The sequence below is a fragment of the Amphiprion ocellaris genome, chromosome 3 (genome assembly GCF_022539595.1).
Source record: "Amphiprion ocellaris isolate individual 3 ecotype Okinawa chromosome 3, ASM2253959v1, whole genome shotgun sequence".
Lineage (NCBI taxonomy): Eukaryota > Metazoa > Chordata > Actinopteri > Pomacentridae > Amphiprion > Amphiprion ocellaris.
Window position 1 is genome coordinate 5,855,189 of NC_072768.1, and position 19,385 is coordinate 5,874,573.

The 19,385-nt window shown below is 39.6% G+C and overlaps 2 protein-coding genes across 2 annotated transcripts in view; both read left to right on the plus strand.

Annotated features, from left to right (window-relative positions):
* Positions 1–3,761: 3,761 nt before the first annotated feature.
* Positions 3,762–12,232, plus strand: ehf (ets homologous factor). Its single transcript, XM_023263219.3, has 9 exons — positions 3,762–3,959; positions 6,293–6,433; positions 6,925–7,182; positions 8,325–8,369; positions 8,498–8,542; positions 8,655–8,717; positions 8,840–8,884; positions 8,966–9,161; positions 11,504–12,232. Exons 2-9 carry the CDS (start codon positions 6,358–6,360, stop codon positions 11,601–11,603), a joined length of 828 nt encoding a protein of 275 aa, XP_023118987.2. The 5' UTR covers positions 3,762–3,959; positions 6,293–6,357; the 3' UTR covers positions 11,604–12,232.
* A 5,446-nt stretch (positions 12,233–17,678) lies between these two features.
* The window catches only part of pdhx (pyruvate dehydrogenase complex component X), a 32,491-nt gene continuing 30,784 nt past the window's right edge, over positions 17,679–19,385 (plus strand). Inside the window, exon 1 of the mRNA XM_023263218.3 lies at positions 17,679–17,850. Within this exon, the coding sequence (XP_023118986.2) occupies positions 17,715–17,850 (136 nt within the window). The 5' untranslated portion in view covers positions 17,679–17,714. The remainder of the gene's footprint in view (positions 17,851–19,385) is intronic.

Sequence of the window (19,385 nt, forward strand, 5' to 3'; positions counted from 1 at the left end):
ATTACTGTATAGCTCCTATATGTCACAACACAATGGCCATTCACCCCTTGAGATTCTTTCTGTCCTTCTGTCACATCTCTGATATCTGTTTTGCTCTCATTTATCATTGTCACACCTACGTATAAGAGCTAATAATGTATGTAGGTTATGGTAAGTCATATGAGTAGCACCATCCATAGGCATCGTAGTCAATACTTGTCAGGAGGCATATTTCACTGCCTACACCTTCTCCTATCACATTTGTGTTGTTCACTCATCACATAACCTTATTTTCCAGAGATTCCCAAGCAAGTGCATGAGACAACAGTGTCACCTACAGGCAAAAGAGAGATCTACACGCTGCCAAGTGCATTCAAGCTCCTGGACAGCGAACAGGTGAAATGGTATTTTTACATCATTCCAGTCCACGCTCTAGCAATCTTACATCTTGAACACATCACTTGTGAGACATGCCGAACCTGTGTTCTATACGTGGAGTCATTAATGCAGCTAGACAGATGCCAAGCAAATAGACATGATGGAGTTCAAAAAGAACAAGAAAGAAAGGGGATTGTGAATAATTCATTTTTTTTTCTGTTGCACTTCTCATTACTGTAATTACACAGTCACTGTTCTTTGACAGGGAGGAAACGTAAAATTACAATTTAGGCAGTGAAATTGTCATTTGTAGCAGTAATTGACACTAATAAAATGATTTTTCCTTCTTTCCCCATGGATCATATGCTAATCAAAATGTGAAGTATTAAAGATGACACTAACAGGCGTGATAAGCAGTTAATGAAAGAGGGGAGGCAAGTGGGACAGTAATAGACATACTCCAGCTAATAAGTTCCTGTTCATTAGAGCATACAACTGTACCCTCCTCCTGTCTTGTCTGCTTCTTCAGACTGACAGCTTTGACAGCCTTTCCCATCAAAGGGAAACTTTTGACCGCATCCTCAAATAAAACATTAATATTTCACAGCACCGCTAAGCAAGTTATAAGCCTCTTTATAAATGGATCAGTAGTGTACTATTATTGGAGGGTGACATAAGCTTCTGCTTGACTCTATTTAAAAATAGCTGACACTGTCTATAATGCCAGCATTTTGATGACATTTTCTTGTGTCTGGGAGGATGTCTTCACTGCGTCTCACAATGTTGGTAGGCTGACTCTCACACAGTGGAGCTGATATGACAGACTTTGATCTCTCCAACTCTCTCTCTCTCTCTTTTTTTTTTTTTGCTATTCCCCCAGTGGACTTTTACATATGTCGACCCACATCCACCCCAAAAAAGCAGAATGAAGATCCGTGAAATGAAATGCCAAATACCAGGCTCTCCCTGTGACACGCCAAATGAAAAGTCAAGATAGAGAAAGAAACAAAAAAAAGAGGAAAAAGGTGAGAAGCCGGCCAAACTGCTGGCCTTAATGAGAAGTGTGCGTCTTCCGTTCACTGCTGATGGCCGTATTAATCTCGCTGCAATAAAATCTGGTCAGGCCTTCACAGTGGGACGGCACCAAATGCAGCTCTGGTCCCAAATTACACCCTGGAGGCACTTTACCCTTTAGAAAGGGGATGGGGAAACTGCTGCTGCAAGAAAAAAAAAGTCCAGAAAATAGCACCTGTGTTACAAATAGGCAGCAGACTGGCTGCGGGGAGGGCTGGAGGCGACTTATCTGCAAGCCATGCAGGTCGGACGGTGTCAGAGAGTTGCAGGGAGATCAGGAGGAGTGGGTTTTACCATTAGCACTGTAGCGATCTGGCGTGCATGGGGAGATGAGGGGAACTCTCACAGATAATCACACTAACACTGAATTCCCTCATTACCTCTGAGGCTGAGCTGTGGGCAAGAGTCCAAGTCACACACACGCACACACACACACACACACACACACACACACACACACACACACACACACACACACACACACACTCAGAGAGAGTGAGAGCATCCAAAGTGAGCACAGTATGAACTAAGGAGCACACAGAAGCTAGTACGTTGATCACAGGATCTATGGAAGGAGGAAAGGCTATTAATGTCAGCCTATTGGGATAATAAAATATGCTGTTTAATAGCGCAATGCATGTTTTATTCAGGTTTTCCTGAGACGATTAAATATTAATTCTTGGAAGTGATTCCATGTGATTATATTGCTCATTATAGGAATAAATTAATTGAGTTTATTTGTTCGGCATCACCTCATGTTTTCCTCCACACGACTCTGCCGAAGCAGCTCCTAGAGAAACCTGACATACTTTTCCTCACAGAACTCTCCTTGCTTCAGCCTATTATACAGTTCAACCGTGCTCAGAGTCACTTCAATTATCAACATGATACTGTTAGTGCCTCTGGTCCCGAGAGGTATTGTAGTGGTACAATGCTACAGATCAGATTTAGATCTCAGAACAAAGTTGTTACAATTTGCCCAAATCCCTAATTGGCGTCAAGCAAAAATAGAATGTTTGAACTCACTCTGATCACTGTCGGGATGGGGCAACTGCAGATATAAGGGGGTGACAAAGTTCAGTAAAGCTGTGTTTTTTTTTGACACATTTGCTTCTGCGAGGATACTGTTTAATCTGTTTTCATTTGGAAATGCGGGCTCTGCATTTGACTGATGGAAAAAAAAAACACCACCTAAACAGGACAAACATGTTTGGAGGAATTTGAGAAAAGTAATCACTTTGACAGGCACTGGCTTACATTCTTGCTGTGTACAATGGTTGACTCAAATAGAAACAAGATTTTACCCGTTCTATGTAACAGTATTTGCTTTGTCTTCGCTAAATATAACATGCTATTTACGGATCAATTTGATACCCTCTTCACAAGACAGCAAATCTTGTGAATTTCAAAGGAAATACCTCACAGAGACATAGTTCAGCATGTACGAATACTGGGAAATAATTCACACTTAACTAAATGCTGCTTTTGATTCTCCGCTCCTGTCTCTGTTGTGGGATGCTTACTGAGATTTTTTGAGACACATAACAAAGCTAATTTTCATCTGTCAGTCTTTACTCAGACACCTGTGGCTCACTGCATGCTGGTGGAAGCTATTTTAAGAGCTGATCAAAGTTTAATGAGATTGCGATACCATGAGGTCATCCGTAGCTGAGAGTGAAACTAAAACAAGCTCGTCCTAAATAGCGAACAGTGTGCATTTAATTTGCAAATGTACAGCTGAAAGAAGCCACAGAAGACACAGTAGCGAGTCAGAGGCATTTGCAAATGTGTAACCCTGATGAAGCCATTTTCTTACAGTCTTTTCAGGCACACAGTTACTAATGTTTCTCCACCATGCAGTTGCAGCAACTTTCACAAAGGCAAAAGGAGCAAATTCTCTCAGGTCCTCCTACCTAAACTGTCAGCACCTCGTTCATCATGATGAAATAAAGCAAACAAATGTTGCACCACGTAACACAGGGGGGAAATTTCTCCAAGCTTAAACACTATTTTAGGCAACAATGTGAACGGTAACTTTAAGCAATTTAACTTTCCCTTTGTGGGCTTTCTAGTGTTTTTGGATCTATGCCTGCCTATGTGCCTCCTCATAAGTGTGTGCTTTTCTGCTTGAGTGAGCTTGTGTTTGAGAGCATGAGAGGAAACTGTGCAAACAGGGAATATAAAAGTTATGTCAGGTGTTTGTGTGGATGGTTTCATGTCTCTGTGTGCGTGTGGGTGTGAATTATGCAAATACTTGCCTGGTATGAGCCTGAACAGGTAGCCAATTGGACGGGATAAGGAAGTTAGCTGGATAAAAAACCCATTGTCGTGGGGAAGCACCTGTAGTGCCTGTGTACATCTGTTAATTCAAAGATTTGGGAAGCACAACTCACTTTGTCTGGCTGCAAGCACAAGTGCGCTACAGTATTGGACTCTCCAGAAAACTGTATTGATCCATTCAGCTGTGTTGAGAGCGGATCTACTTGAGACCTCCATCAGGTCTGATTGGACCCCATTCTACTGCTCTGGTAGGTTGCCATAATGGTGCTGGGCAACCAGCAGCGCTTTTGAAAATGACTGGATGCAGTGTAGTTTAACTGGGGGTTGTTCTAATAGGCTCAGCGTGTGCCATTTCATTCCAAAATTATAATGAGTCATCATGAAAATGTGCAACAGGCTCTCACTGGCTTTTTAACCTGTTTTAATCAAGAAGCCTGTCCATGTGTTGTTTCTCCTTTTTCCATGTGTCTGCTGTTATAGCGATGTTCGGCTATAGAGTGACGATGTGGTGTGGCGTCATACAGAACATCATCTGCAATTTTAACAAAAATTTGGGCACAGTAGTATCAAAGATTGCACATAATTTAATGCATTAACTTCAACATATTTGTCTGTGCTAGTCTGTCACTGTGCACTTTCACAATGTCAAGGCTTCACCTTCTCAGTCTATTTCAGCTGTTGGTAATGCAGTAAGCTTTCATATTTAATGCCATAGCATCAAGTCCAAGTTTTAATTACAGGTTACTTTCAGAAGCAATATTTCCAGGCGGTGAAAGAAAAAAACAGAACAAAAAACAGGATAGTAAAAACATGAAACCTATGAACTTCGGTACTTTAAATGCTGCCACGTGGTTATGAATATGATTGAAATAAAAGGAAACACTCTTGTCAACAGAGCTGACACAATTCTCATGTGAACTTCTTCAAATGAGTTGCTTATGTCCTCATATAATGGCAAATACAGTTGAGGGATTTTTCACTATGACTCAGCTGAAGGGATATTGATCCATAACTATGGCTCTTTGCTTTTGTACTGCTGCACGATTGTTGTATTGACAGAAACTACTCGCTGCCTTTTTGATAAGATACATGCTTGGCAGTAGTAGACAGTCGGGGTCAACACACAGCATGAGGTGTTTGAGCAATCTCAGCGCATTGTCAGCTGCAGAGCTGATCTACTTTGGCATGACGACATGTGTCATCTATCTACTGGGAAAATCTCACTCAGAGATCTTGAGTGTAGGTCGTTATAAATCTGATTTGCCAGATCTTTTAAGAAATTAATTCGCTTCCGTATGTCAGAGATGTGTTAGTTTAGTCAACACTGTTGAAATGTGTGACATGGCTTGGTGGAATTTTGTTTATAACCTACCATAAAAGTGTGACCAAGAGCTTTCAGGAAACAACACGATGCACAGGTATTAGTTTTATTATTTACCGTCGTATAGCTCATTATCCTGGCCTTTGATAGTTTGATTTTAATACATAACCAGGGTGCTCACAAACACCCTTTTGCATTCCTCTCAGATTTCAGAACTTTTTTAAAACAAATTAAGTTTCTGTCCCAAATCTGTGAAGCTTTTTTTAAATGTTGGACAATGTGACCACTTATAACAAAACACTTGGAAACAAACCATCAATGCAGACAGCGAAATATAGAGCAGCCATTTATTTTAGCAGCAGCACCATTAACTTAGCTAATAAGTAACAGGGTGGCATTTCATGTCTCGTGTCCCAAATATTCCACTTAACAGTAACATAAAACCTGATACTGGCAGTGAACCGTGCGAACCATGACTGAACTATTGTGCACATGCAACACCTCTGTCGCCAAACTGAACTGTTGACGAGCTGTATTTACATGGGATGCAAATCTACTTGTGGTTGTTTCTGAAACATGCCTTTATTCAAACCTTGTAGATGCACAGAGCACAGCAAGTCCTTTAAAACTAACTGCAACTGCAAAATGTTCAGTAAGTTGGTATTATTCATTTTCAGCATCCACTCAACTGAATACACTACAAAACAAACGTGATCGCAAAACTGACAAGTAAATGAAACCAATGCTTTGTGCAAAAACAAATAGTCTTCCATTCAATCATAAAACCCATTTGTCTGTAGCGTGTCCAATGCACAACTCAAACCACAAAGTGTGCTGACACTGAGCTTACTTTGTGTTGCTGCTCTTTTAGTACAACTTATGAAGATGATGAGTTAAATGCATCAAATTTCATAAAACAACTTATTTATGCAATTTAATGTAAGATTTTAAGGCCTGGTTGACTTGGCGACACCGGTAGTTGCCACGGTAACAGCGAGAAGAGTGTAATGATACAGCAAACACTCGCTGTGAATCTGTTTCCCAGATGGCAGTTAGCACTTACTGTGCTGACAGATTGAATTTGCTGCGGCTGATACGCAATAACTGTTGAACACTGCTAATATAAGGCAGCAGGAGAAGCTCTTTCTGTTTGCAATGTCAGTAACTGAGTGCTGATATAATGTAAAGACAGTGACATATGTATTATTTTGCTGTGCACCTAAAACTCTAAAGAGTGCTTCATCTTCTATCTATCCACAGAGTAAACTACTACTCTCCTGCCTCAGCCCCTGGGCCATGGTACATCAGACTGTAGAAGCTACAATATGAGTGTAACTTCATCCACTGCTCTGGACAGCCAGCTCACCACTACCTGGGGCCCTACTAACTCCTACCCTGATGGTGAGGATTATAATCTACACCAACACAATTAAAATGAAGCCTATGCTTTCCTGGCATTACACAAGCACTGACATAAATCAGTTAATTAAACTGTGTGAATAATAGCCCAAAATGCCTCAAGAAAATATGCTAAAATGTTCTGCTCAAGGCTTTTGATTGCTCTCTATTAAACAATCCATTTCACTCGCCGCTTATGCAACTGCAATGCAAAATGAAAATCATTCAACAATTAGCAGCTGATGTATTGCTTACCTGGTGAGCCCAGAGCTCTGAAAAACAAGGCATGAATTAGGGATTCCCAACTGAGAAACAGCTCAACAGCTCTCTCGGTAAACTGTTCTGCAGATTAATTATTGCCAAATACCTTCAGTGGGGGAATTCATGTTTCCCTCATCAGATACAACTTTACATTAAAACACAATTAATTCAGTCATGTAGACAAATATTTTGTTTTGGAATAGTTTCATAAAGTACTCATGTCTGTCCCCCAGGCCCATTGGTGATGTCTGGTTACACAAGTCGCCTGTGGCCTCATGAATCCCAGCCTCAGTTCTGGAGTAAGTACCAGGTGTGGGAGTGGCTGCAGCAGGTCCTGGACATCCACCAGATTGATGCCTCCAGCATTCCCTTCCAAAACTTTGACATGGAAGGCCATCAGCTCTGCAGCCTGAGCTACCAGGACTTCATCCGTGCTGCTGGCAGCCTGGGACCCATTCTCTTCCACAGCATCACAGAGCTCAAGTGGAGCGGTGCGTCTCAAACTCTGAGAGAGGAGCTGAAGGGGCAAAAAAGGAAGATGATTAGTCCCAATAAAAGAGAAGCTGGGTGATTCGAGTTGTGTCTGGAGCAGAGTCTTGATGAAGTGTTGCTGAGAAGGGATCACAGAGCCGGTCAGGGGTCGCACTGCATGGTGCTGTAGAGGGGTGAAGGAGTACTTAAAACGAGGGAGATGATGGATTTGTTGTTTGCTCTTGCTCGAATGGGTCTCCTAACAAAGCACAGAGGGGGTGTGAAGCTGAGAAACAAGCTAAGAATTGGCTCATCCACTGTTTTTTTTTTTCTTAATTTAAGCTTGTAAAGAAACTGAGTTTTTAAGGCTGAGGCTTCACTGTTTGTCCTTCCTCTATAACTATTGTCTGGAAATCATGGCTCATTAAACGAGATGTCACAAATACTTGGCAACATTATATGATGAATGACATCAGCACATCATATTTTATCTATCATCTGAACCAGAGTAGTGCCAGAAGACCTGGCACAACAGGTTTAACCTCCATCTTACAAAGACATTTACGGTAAACCAAACCTCTGAATCTGAACCAAGAGCACAGACCTGCTATTGTTGTGTCTGGTTTTAAACAACCACCTCAGTTTCATTGGATACTGTGTCACATTTTAATACATTGAATATCCTTCTCAAGCTACAAGACAGCATGAAGAAGTTATTAGAACTTAAATTACATTTTTAGTTTTGTTTCCAGTTGAACCTTGCTTGTTGCTATTTTCTTTTTTGTTTCTCTACACATTTTTATTCTGAAGACCAAAAAAAAGAGTGTAGAAAGTGATTTGCCAGTTAGTCTTTCACTCCTTTTACCAATTATGAAAATAGTAAAGGCTCTGACTCTGTTTACTCTAAAAATACTGCACCATGCTCCTGTTCTGGGTTGTAAAATGATGTCTGAATATGCCATAAAGCAACACTACAGACTTCCACCAGTATCTCTTGAAATGTCAAACTGTCTAGCACAAAACTTAGTGCCCTAGAGAGACTTTGTACACTGAAGGATATGATTTGCTCCTTGGATTTTTAATGTGTAATCATGAATGTGGTGAATGTGAACAAACAGTCTTGAAATATAACATAATAAATTCACTTTTTATCCTTGCACAGGGCAGTACCATGTAGAAATAGGGCAACTGGATCTCAAACCTGAATGTAAGAACCTTCCAGATTGATATTATCAAACAAAAGAAAAAAAATACAGAGATGCCAAAATGGGTCAATTTCTCCATAGCTACTTTGTTATTTCCTTGTGTCCTCACTTTACTTTTTTTCTTTTACAGTAGACTATTCCTGTCCATTTCCAGATGTCAGCTTTCCACCAGGAGGTACAACAATTACATATTAATCCTCTATATCATTACGAATATGATGTCATTCAAAATCCATTCATCAAATGTAATTAATTAACTTGGATTGTTTTTTTTTCTGTGAACATAGAAATCTATGATCCTTCACTTCATTCCCTCGCACCTGTCGCTTCTCCCACCCCTTCTAGTCCTGGTGAGGAAATTATATTATTTACAACATAACGTTTTCACACGCAGAAATATTACAAATGAAAATATATATTTATATAGGTACTTATAAAAGAATTCCTCAGTACTTTGATGTCTTTCTTCCAGATATCAAACGGTCTTTCAGTCGTCCTCATCAGGTCAAAAAACACAGTAAGTAACAGAAACCCATCTTTACATATTTAGATACTATCTTTTATTTTTCAGAATGCAAACGTTCTGATGTGTTTACAGACCCGAGGGGGACACACTTGTGGGAGTTCATCAGGGACATTCTACTGAACCCAGAGCGAAACCCGGGGCTGATCAAGTGGGAGGATCGGACAGAGGGGGTTTTCCGCTTCCTCAAGTCAGAGGCGGTGGCACAATTATGGGGCAAGAAGAAGAATAACAACAGCATGACGTATGAGAAACTAAGTCGTGCAATGAGGTACGTCTGCACAGCTCACAATGCACACCGTTACATAAAGACCTCATGTTTGCATGTTGTAAACATAAAACCAGAGGGGAAACCTTTCTGCTTTTTAAAAAAAAATTACTGTATGTTGTGTCAAAAATAAATGCAGATACAAATGTTAAATCTCTATTTTTGCATTTAGCTTTGATCTTAATTCAGTGGAGACTGTGGCCCCTATGTTAACTTGTAATTTTCACACTTTTGTTTATTTGTTGTTTGTTTGTTTTGAGAAAATAACTTCCTGTCCCTCCAGCCCTCCTCCTACATGAAAACGTGGGCTTTCCTTACTTTGGCCAAGGCTTGTAAAATCTGTGATGACGAAGAAATTTCACACTGTATTGTTCCTAATCCAATTTACTTAAGAAGCTTATAATGCACTTTCAACTGAAAAGAACATACTGTAACAGCAACAAAATGTACTTTGAAACTTCAAATGCTTCTAAGCGGCTTCATTAAGAGTCCCACATCTAAAACCAGTGACCTCAACACTTTAAAAGATATATTTACCACTTCCCATAGGTCATTACCTAAAGTGGACACATTTTTTGATCTGCTACATATCCCTCCCAAATGAGCAGAAATGGCCTTCTCCACAGAAAATCTTGCCGGCTCCTGCAATAGACACAGCTTTACATTCAAATGAGCTAATCTAATGAGCTTACTTTCATTGTAGTGCAAACCAATGGAAACTACAAAATGTGCCTGCAGGTATAGTCACTGTGACCACAAAGCTGATTTTCTATTTACTGTAGTGGCGCAGAAGGATTTGCTGCTTGATGGCATCACCAAACAGATTGGTGCTGTGCTCTCAGTTATGGATAACAAAAGCAGCGGAATATCACCTGGCTAAGCCTCTGAGATAAACTCAGGTGAACTTCAATAAGTAAGCCAAGAGTCAGCGCGGGTCAAGGTATCATAACAGGACAGCTTTTAAAATGTAGGTCACTAAGATCAGCTCTAAACATGGAAGTGTTTTACTGCAGAGGAGTGGCACACCAATCCACAGACTGACCAGCGATAAAGCAAAACAACATGCAGAATGAACCTATTTTTCCCAAAAGAAAAATACTCAGACTACTTCAAGTGCCACGGCAAGTGGAAAATTATATCAAATCTAGAGATCGACTCCCGCTGCATTAACCACCTGCACAAACTTGCGGCACTAAAAAGATAATTTGGCAGGTTGGCTGTGTAACATTCCAAGCACAAGACGTAAACAGCAACCAGCATTCTGCTTTGTCATTCTCTCTGCCCCTGGACTTTTATGACCCAATGGAAGTATATGCACAGGAGCGCTCTCACTAGAAATGACCAACATAAGTTTGCTTCAAACTATTGCTTTTATTTTAATTACTTTTATCACATTAAACATCTTCCATCGGCCTTTTGACGGCAACATCTGACACAAAACTCGATCTCCTCAGCCAACATAAAACATATTTATAGAGAAAACATATTCATTTAAATAACTGGTGTTGCATCCATCTTCTTTTGGCAAGGTTTTTCTTTCTTTCATTAACTCTTTCATTTACTGAGCCTTGTAGAAATGAACCATGATGCTTTTCACCTTATTACATATTTGATCAAGTACAAACCATAGGCTCACAGTAACCTGATAAAAGCAGTAATTACAATCTGCTACACTTTGTTAAACAAATGCACAATGTTACTCAGAAAAGGCTCAGTTTTTCTGAAGAAAGCATCCTCGCTTATACAGAAAATTGCAAATGCAAATGCAGCTAACAGGGTCAAATGTGTTTGTGTAATGAGTTTTATTAATAGAAAACTTGAAGTGTAAGCGTTTAAAGCAGTCAAAGTGACTGCTGAAGTTAATGCGCTGAAAGGGCATGATGTGCCGTACCCTTTCATTAATTTAACTGTAGTGTAAGCACTGCAGCTGAAGGAGCTGGAAACAGCTGGTGTGTCACTGAGAGGAATTAATATGTTCATCTTAAGCGTAAAGCCAGTAAGGAGTTGATTTGTAAACGTAAAGTAAAAAAGACGAATGTTAAACTGTCAGCTGACTGTCAGTTTCATTGTCTTGGCAATGAAAGCAGATGACAGATAAGATCCTGAAGCAGTTGAACTGTCAGTTGAAGTGTAAAAGACGCAGTTAACGATCACTCTGGGTTATTTTGAAATGGGGGTAAATGTGGTGGAACACTAGTAGAAACATTACTGACAATCAGTTCAGTCAATCTGACTAAACGGAAAAGTTCAAGCCTCGCACTACGTTTTATTTGGTATTTACAATTCGAAGCATCTTTTAGATGATCTAGAATGAATTCATTTTGTTTGTCTCTCCTCTGTCACAGATATTACTACAAAAGAGAAATCCTAGAACGAGTAGATGGACGCAGGCTGGTTTACAAGTTTGGAAGGAATGCAAGAGGATGGAGGGAGTCCGAGAAGTGACAATTTCATTAGATTATATTTTTTTTTTGAGTGGTATGCAAATGTGATGTTTTCTTGTCATTTTTATTGACTGTTTTTTGATAAGGATGTGTTTTAATGTTTTTTTCCCTGTCTACTTTTTAAGAAAAAATGCAAAACCTTTTGTTGTGATATTGCACTGAGATGTTCTTTAGTGTGCCTTACTAGCAGTAAAAGCTCATGTGTTTACATAGAAACTTGCTGACAAAGATGCCAAAAAAAAGTTAACAAAAAGCACAAGTGAGCCTGTTTTTCTGTCCAAATCAGATACTTCATCCACATCCCAAAGGAACACATGATGATCCAGCATTCAAAAGACAGATGTACAGTCAGTGTTTTGACACTGATACTGTGAAGTGTCCTTTGGGAGAAATGCTTGATGAAAGCATTAAAATAGCAATAAATAATAAGAAAATAACGTACCAAAAGCACAATGCAGAATTGAAGTACAACACATAAACAAGTGATAAACTATGAATATTTACAAGAAAATAACAATATGGTTAATCATATTTCATATTTTGCATTTATTGAGCTGTTGAGAAAGTATGTAAATGTTTGTTGGTGTTTTATACAATAAAGCTTGTGAGTGTTTTTATTTTATGAAAGTCTCTCTTTTTTCAGAATTTCATGTCTCCAATTTTTATAAAATTAAAAAGGCAGTCCCTGAGACTTTAAAAGACTACAAGACCAAGACATGTTATTCTAGAGTTGCTGATCAGTCATATCAGTAAGCATTTTGGGGTATCGTCAAATGCAAAAAATGCAGGTAATCTTGCCCAGACTTGAAAAATACTGACTGCCAACAGCGTGTGATTTAGAGCCACAGTTCACGACCTCGTTTCCACTGAATCTGCTGCTGACTTTGAGAAGCCATGTACTCAGAGGCACTCACAGGCCGTCTCTGTTTTTAATATGACACTGTGGAATGCCACACAGTTAACGGTTTGCCAGTTCGTGCCATAATACCTGCCAGGCCGGTTCCTGCAGGCACCACACAACCGACTGGACCTCGATAGCCAGCGAGATAAAAGCAGCGTCAGTAAAAGGCCTCTTTCTTTGGCCTGTGTTCACAAGCAAATCCATGTCTGATCATCACTCTGATTTATCTGGTTTTCTCAACCCCTCTTTACATAGTGTGTCATTGATTGACGCCACATTCTGTCATTATCTGTCCTGATGGCTTTAAAAATTTGCCCACTGCACCGCTGCATCCCTTTCAGCTTTGTCACTCACTGCTCTCTCAGCCATCAGTGTCACAAACCGATAATGCTGCGTTATGAACTGAAGGAAATTGCATGTCATGTTGTTACTGAGAACCAAATATAAACCTTTTGTGAGCAGACTTGATGACATTTCTGAAGGATGAGCAGAACACTTTGCCCTGGTAGCAGGGAACCATCTGTGAATAGAAGGGTTTGCTATAATTTTGTATTTCACTGATGATTAGATGAAATACAGAAAATTGCGAACAGAGAGACGATAGAGCCAGTAACTGTTCCTGATGGGACTCAAATAATAGCCACTGATTGCCTCATTGTTATATTACATGAAACAAGCAAGCAATGCAATTCAAATTGAAGTGCATATCCATCATATTCCATTGTTTAGATCCAGTGTTTTCATATGGAGCCATCACACTTTGTCATTCTCTAGGGCTGCACTCAATATCACCCATGTGCACTTTTAATTTGAAATCTATACAAAATCAAGCACAGCTGTGATTAATGTCTCACTAAAACAAAAGTTATAATTATTCGTTTTAATTATAAGTTTAAATTCTGAAATAATAATGGGAAGCTTGGCATTGAGAATGGCAGCAGGGAAGGAAACCGTTACGCTGCCAGACGCACACAAAAGATTCATGACTGATTGTGTTTCATTTAACCTTTACATCAAATGCATCATTGTATTTAATGGCAATATCATTATTATTCTGCACATTGCACGTGCACATTAATATACTGCAGGGAGAAGAAATTAATGACAACTTCCATCTAATCATCAGAATCACAGACAGGCATAAACAGCTCAAATCTGGTCTGAATTTCACATCAGAACAATGTGGGTGCTGCTGGGAGCTTTGATATGAGGAAATGTTTGATGTGACTGTCTGAAGATAAATGAACAGTTATGCAAATGATCGTGACTGATCTAACCTCTGCAGACAAGGACTTGATTTCCCTAACACACCACTGGCCGGTGAATGCAAACCCTGACTTTACATACCTTCAGTGTGTGAGAGTGCACAAAGGCAGCTGGCATCTGATTCAAATCATACTTAAACGTGCACAATCCTGAGGAGTTCGTGTATGATTATCTGAGGCCTGTAACAAAAATGGTTCTCAAGAACAACAAGCAAGCAAGAGCAGACAGTCCACCTGAGAAGGTGTAGAAAGCACCGTTGAACCAGCAAAACACGTATCCTGTTTGCAAGACGTGATCGGAGGGCATTAGTAGGAAATGAGGGCACGTTTGCAAGCATGCACCCAAACCGGTTATAATAGATCTAGCAAAGAAGAAAAATCCTCATACGCACATGCATATGAGGAGAGACATTTAATCCAAGTGTCTCACATTTGCAATGCATTTCATCATTCACCAGCTATTATAATAAGGACAGTGTGCTTGTTGTCATACTAGATTACACAGATGAAACAATGGTCGCCTTTGTTTGGCCGAAAAACAATATGCAATACCTGCCCACGAGTGTCTTTATCTCTTATTGTCACAAAATTATTTTCAGATTTGAATGAGCCACGCAAAGGCTATTTTATTATTTAAAAGGGACAGCATTAATTCAATCAGATAGATGCTGCAGGGAGAACAGGGAAGTGATAAAAGATAGCCTAAGCATGGGCATGGAGACAGCCAGATGGGATTCTGTGTCTGTGTCCTATGCCAGCTCAGTGGGGCTATTGTGTTCTCTCAGCAGATACACTGTCCCAGCTTATCGGGCCCCTTATCATTTTCTCTTCACACTCAAATGGACCTGTGAGGCATTCAGCCCAAACTGTGAGTTGAACAGATTAGAGCTGCGTCACTGATGCAGCTTTACTTTTAGTAGGGTTGAGGGTACGTCTCAGTTCATTGCCCATTATCAAACAACAATCTCCTTTGTGATATTATGAAAGAAGAAAATGTAGCATATGAATAAATGACTGAATAGTTGAGAATCCGATGAGTCATTCTGCATTTACATGAAACAAAAAACAAGCCTGATATTACTGTGTTTACACGGACAATTTAAAATACAGTATGATTTACAGTAAGATCTTTCTGACATTGATCAGACAAGCACGAGGAAGTGTTCCTGACCAAAGGTGTGTTGTTATGCGAGAATGTTTTGAAGCCAATTTCCTGCTCAGATTTCTTCAACTTTCCGTTAATGTTCCCCCACACCACCACCCCCATGTACTTTCGACCATTACCTGACTATAACTTCCTTGCTTGCACACACCATCACAAAAACATCAAATGTAGATGTACATCTTGTCACATATGCTTTTTTCCCCCCAGTATAAACGTAAATGAAACACATTATCCATTCATGTAATTTATAATTACTTTTTCTTATGTGGAAAAAAATCACAACTATTAGTTTAGATAGTTCAGATGGATTTAAATTAACTGTGTCATTAAACATTTGCATAGTGTGTTAAAAAAAGGTCCCCTTTGCGTCATTGTTCTTAAGACGGTCACCTTCACCTACCCACACAAAGGCGGCTGTCTTTTTCTTTTTTTGTCTTGGTGTCGTCAAAAAGGAATTTCCATTGGCCTTTATCATGATGGAAAGATTATTTTAGTATTTTCTTCTGGGAAAGAAAAACAGTTGATAGCAGCACTACCAGGAACAAGTAAGAAGAATTCATCCATCAAGCCTCTTAGTGTTCACACCTCTGCTTGATCTAGATTATTGATTATTAATATGTATCACAGGTGAGATGGAAGATAGTGACACAAGGTGATAAACAACTTGCTCATTCAGTGTATTCTGTGGGCTTTTTCACAGAGACCAAAGAGAAAATCAAGAACAAAATGTGCACAAAATAAGTGCAATAGTACTGATAGCATCGATTGTGTGTGAATGTGTGTGTGTGTGTGTGTGTGTGTGTGTGTGTGTGTGTGTGTGTGTGTGTGTGTGTGTGTGTGTGTTTGTGTTTACACTTTCCCTATGTTTTACATATTTAAAGGTGAAATGGTGAAAACCCATTTTTGTTGTGTTTTGCAGTTCTTTTAATTTTTGAGGTGCAAAAAATTTTTAAATTATATTATATTTGACCTTTATTTTGCCAGGTAGAAATGTTTGGGAACCAGTTCTCATTTGCAAACATGATCTGGCCAAGAGGCACCAACAGGAACAAATACACATGTAAACTACAGACACAAATAGAGATATAAACATAACAAAGAACAAAAGTAAACAAGTAAAAAGCATGGTAGCACATGCGTGTGAGTGAAAAAAAATGTGCATGAGGTGTATAAAGTGTGTGTATATATATAAGTATGCATGTAAGTAAAGTCCAAAGTGATCAGCAGGAGCAACAGTCAGCTACAATCTGTTGGAGTTTAAGCTTGAAGGTGGTGAGTGGAGTCAAAGCTGAAAGTTTGAGGGTGTTTGTAAGGTGTTCTAGCTGGTAGCTGCTGCAAAGCGAAAGGAGTTACGGCCAAAAATAGTACAACTACTGGACATGATGAGCTTGATGTATTCACTAGACCTATATGGATTATGGGTGACGTGAAGAAGAGAGGACAGGTAGGGAGGTGTCTTGCCCAGAAGTGACTTGTAAACAAAATGAAACAAGTGGTGAAGCCGCCAGATATGAAGGGAGGGCCACCTCACCAATTTATAAAGATCGCAGTGGTGATTGTGGAAGGGTGCATCTGTGGCAAAGCGGATGACTGAGTGATAAAGAGTGTCCAGTTTTTTGAGCGCAGTACTTGGGGCCAACATCAAGCTGTTAAGATACAAACAAGTTTGCTTCTACCATTTATCAAGACCTCACATAAGTAGATAACCTCCTAGCTGTACAAGCCGGTACTAATTTGATATAATGCTACTTACTACCAGGAGCCACCACCCATCTCAAATTCCTTCCCCCTCACTGCCTGCTGCTTCTAATTGAGCCATTCCGAATGAGCAGTTGCCCTCCCACCACCACCACCACACACACAGACTTTAACGTGGACCTTCTATGAACTATGCCATTTTGCACTGTGCAATTTATATCTACCTTGATAGCTTGGTAATGTTTGCTTCTTTCCTGCTCTTTGTGCTCACATATACTGCATCTTTAAAAAAGCAGAATTGTCATGAAAGCTGCTCTCATTTGCTTGATTTTGTTTCTGTTCACAGACAGCAGAACAAATGTCAAATACTGACCAAAATGCAGCCCATTAACACTGCATGCTGACTAGCAGTCATTTCATAGCCATTTCCCAAGCTTCAACTCTGCACTGCCAAAATACTTTACATTGTCTGACAAAGTCACTGTACAGAAACTAAAAACAACGGCTGAAATCAGCAATATTTTCATGTCAAATGCTCAGACAGAAAGTTAGACGTGATAAAAAAATACCCTGGTCTCACACACTCATTCACACTTGTCGCAGCTGACCTGTCTATGTCAATCACAGATGCAGAGAGAGTCTTCTTCCTGAAAGGGTCACGACGACTAGGAGAAATGTGAGACTGTTGTAATTTGTTAGCCACAATACGGGGCCTTCATAACACTTTTTGCTACTTTCCGGCACAGGAACAGTTTGTCATGTTTCCCAGCAGAGGGCGGTAGAACACTAAGCAGTAAAGATGTCGACTGTTGAAAGGCAACAGAAGAACAGCGTAAAGTCCCTTGAAAGGCCAATTGAGGTAGCTCAGTTATGCCTGCTTGTTGATATCTAAATAAATCAGTAATCGATTGTCTGTGCTTACAAAATTCAAAATACTTCAATTAATATGTCTGAAATTGTTCTGTGCGTCATAAATCCTCGCAAAAATAAATGTAATTTTACAAACTGTGCTTTCGTTCCTTATCCTGTTGTTTTGTCGTCAGGCATCTGTACGGGCACGTCTCACCAACGGAGGACGACAACATGGCGGCCTCCTTGCGTCTGGGTCGTCAGGGAATTTATTTTGGCCTCAGGTTGTCGAAATTCAACAAATGTTTATGGGCCACACAGCCGTTACAGGACCGGGTCAGACACTTCTTTCAGTCGCCATGGATGTTCGGTGAGTGTTTTAGAGTTTAACAGTAAAACGGGTGTTGTCCTTTCTGTACCGCTAGCCGCTGACATTAGCAACCGTCATTTGCCTTCTCCGTTAATAATGGAATTAGCTAACTTTGCTCCTGTTTTTCATAGCTCTACAACTAGGTGCTGTCTTGTTAAGTGAAAGAGGTGCAATGACACGAAAAAAAATGCCATTTACTTTTGCCACAACCAACGTGAAGTGCCACTGATATTGCTCAATTAGTTATTCTGAATGTCTCTGACAGAAAGATGCTGCAACCGCATTATTTAGCAATATCCAAGATTAGGGTGACCTTATTTTGATTACCGAAAACGAGGACAGTCGGCCCCGCAACGATACTCATGATACTCGAAGTTTACTGAGAGATGCTTTATGATTTCAATACATTTAAAATATGTCTCCTCTGTTTGGATAGAAAATTGTTATATTACCAAATACTATCTATAACCAAAGACACAAATTCAGATAGGCTTCTCAGACGTTCTTCAACATGTCTTATTATGACAAGTTTCAAAAATAACGAATGAAATAATGATAGAAATAATGTCTCTTCTGTATTAGAATAAATAATAAATTACTGAAAAATGCATCTGCTATATTAGCAATCCAACTTTAACAAAAAAAGCTCTCACAAACTTACAAAAAACTACCAAAAAGTATTTGTTAGTTAGCTTTAGTTCAATTTAATGGCCCAATGATCACTTTATAACAGAAACAACCAGGATGGCTAGGACAAGTCCTGGGAAAACAGGACGTTTGGTCTCCCTACCCAAGATGATTTTAGCCCAACTTCAGTTAGCAGACGCTTTTTATCCAAAGCGACGTACATCTTAGACTTAGAGACTTAAACTGACTTTATTATCCCCAGAGGGAAATTCAGTTGTTACAGCAGCTGGATATTCAACAACTGGGTAAACAGTAAGACAGCACAGAATGTTAGGGTAGGGTATAAAGTGAAGGTAAAGTAAAAATGGAAAGGAAAATCAACTAAATATCCAAGAGTGATACAGAAATGTGCAAATGAGAATGTGCTTACATGTGCAAATGACATACATAGGTGCAAATAAGTTTACAGATAAAATGAATGACTTTTAAGATGTAAAGTGTCCAGTAAGTACAGTGGTTTTATCAGCAGGCAGGAGTGATAGAGTCCTTTTGTAATCTGAGAGTAGATACAGCACAAGCAAGGATCTAGTCAGGAGAAAACAACCTGGATAAGTGAAATAAAGCAAAAAACACCATCATATGTCTCATGCTGACTGCAGTAGCAACAGTTTAAATCTCAAAAGCTGCAATTTAGGATATATGTTGTGCGGTACTTCTGGTTGAGGATTTAAACTGTCAGTCAGTGGTGTTGACACATTCATGCCATCTCTCTTGTTCAACATAAACGCTTTTAATGATACCACATGTGGTAATGCTCCATCATATGTTTTAATTGTTACACAGCGAATATTGAAGCGCACTGAAATATTCTCAAAACGTTCAGCCCAGCATCAGATAGATAGATAGAT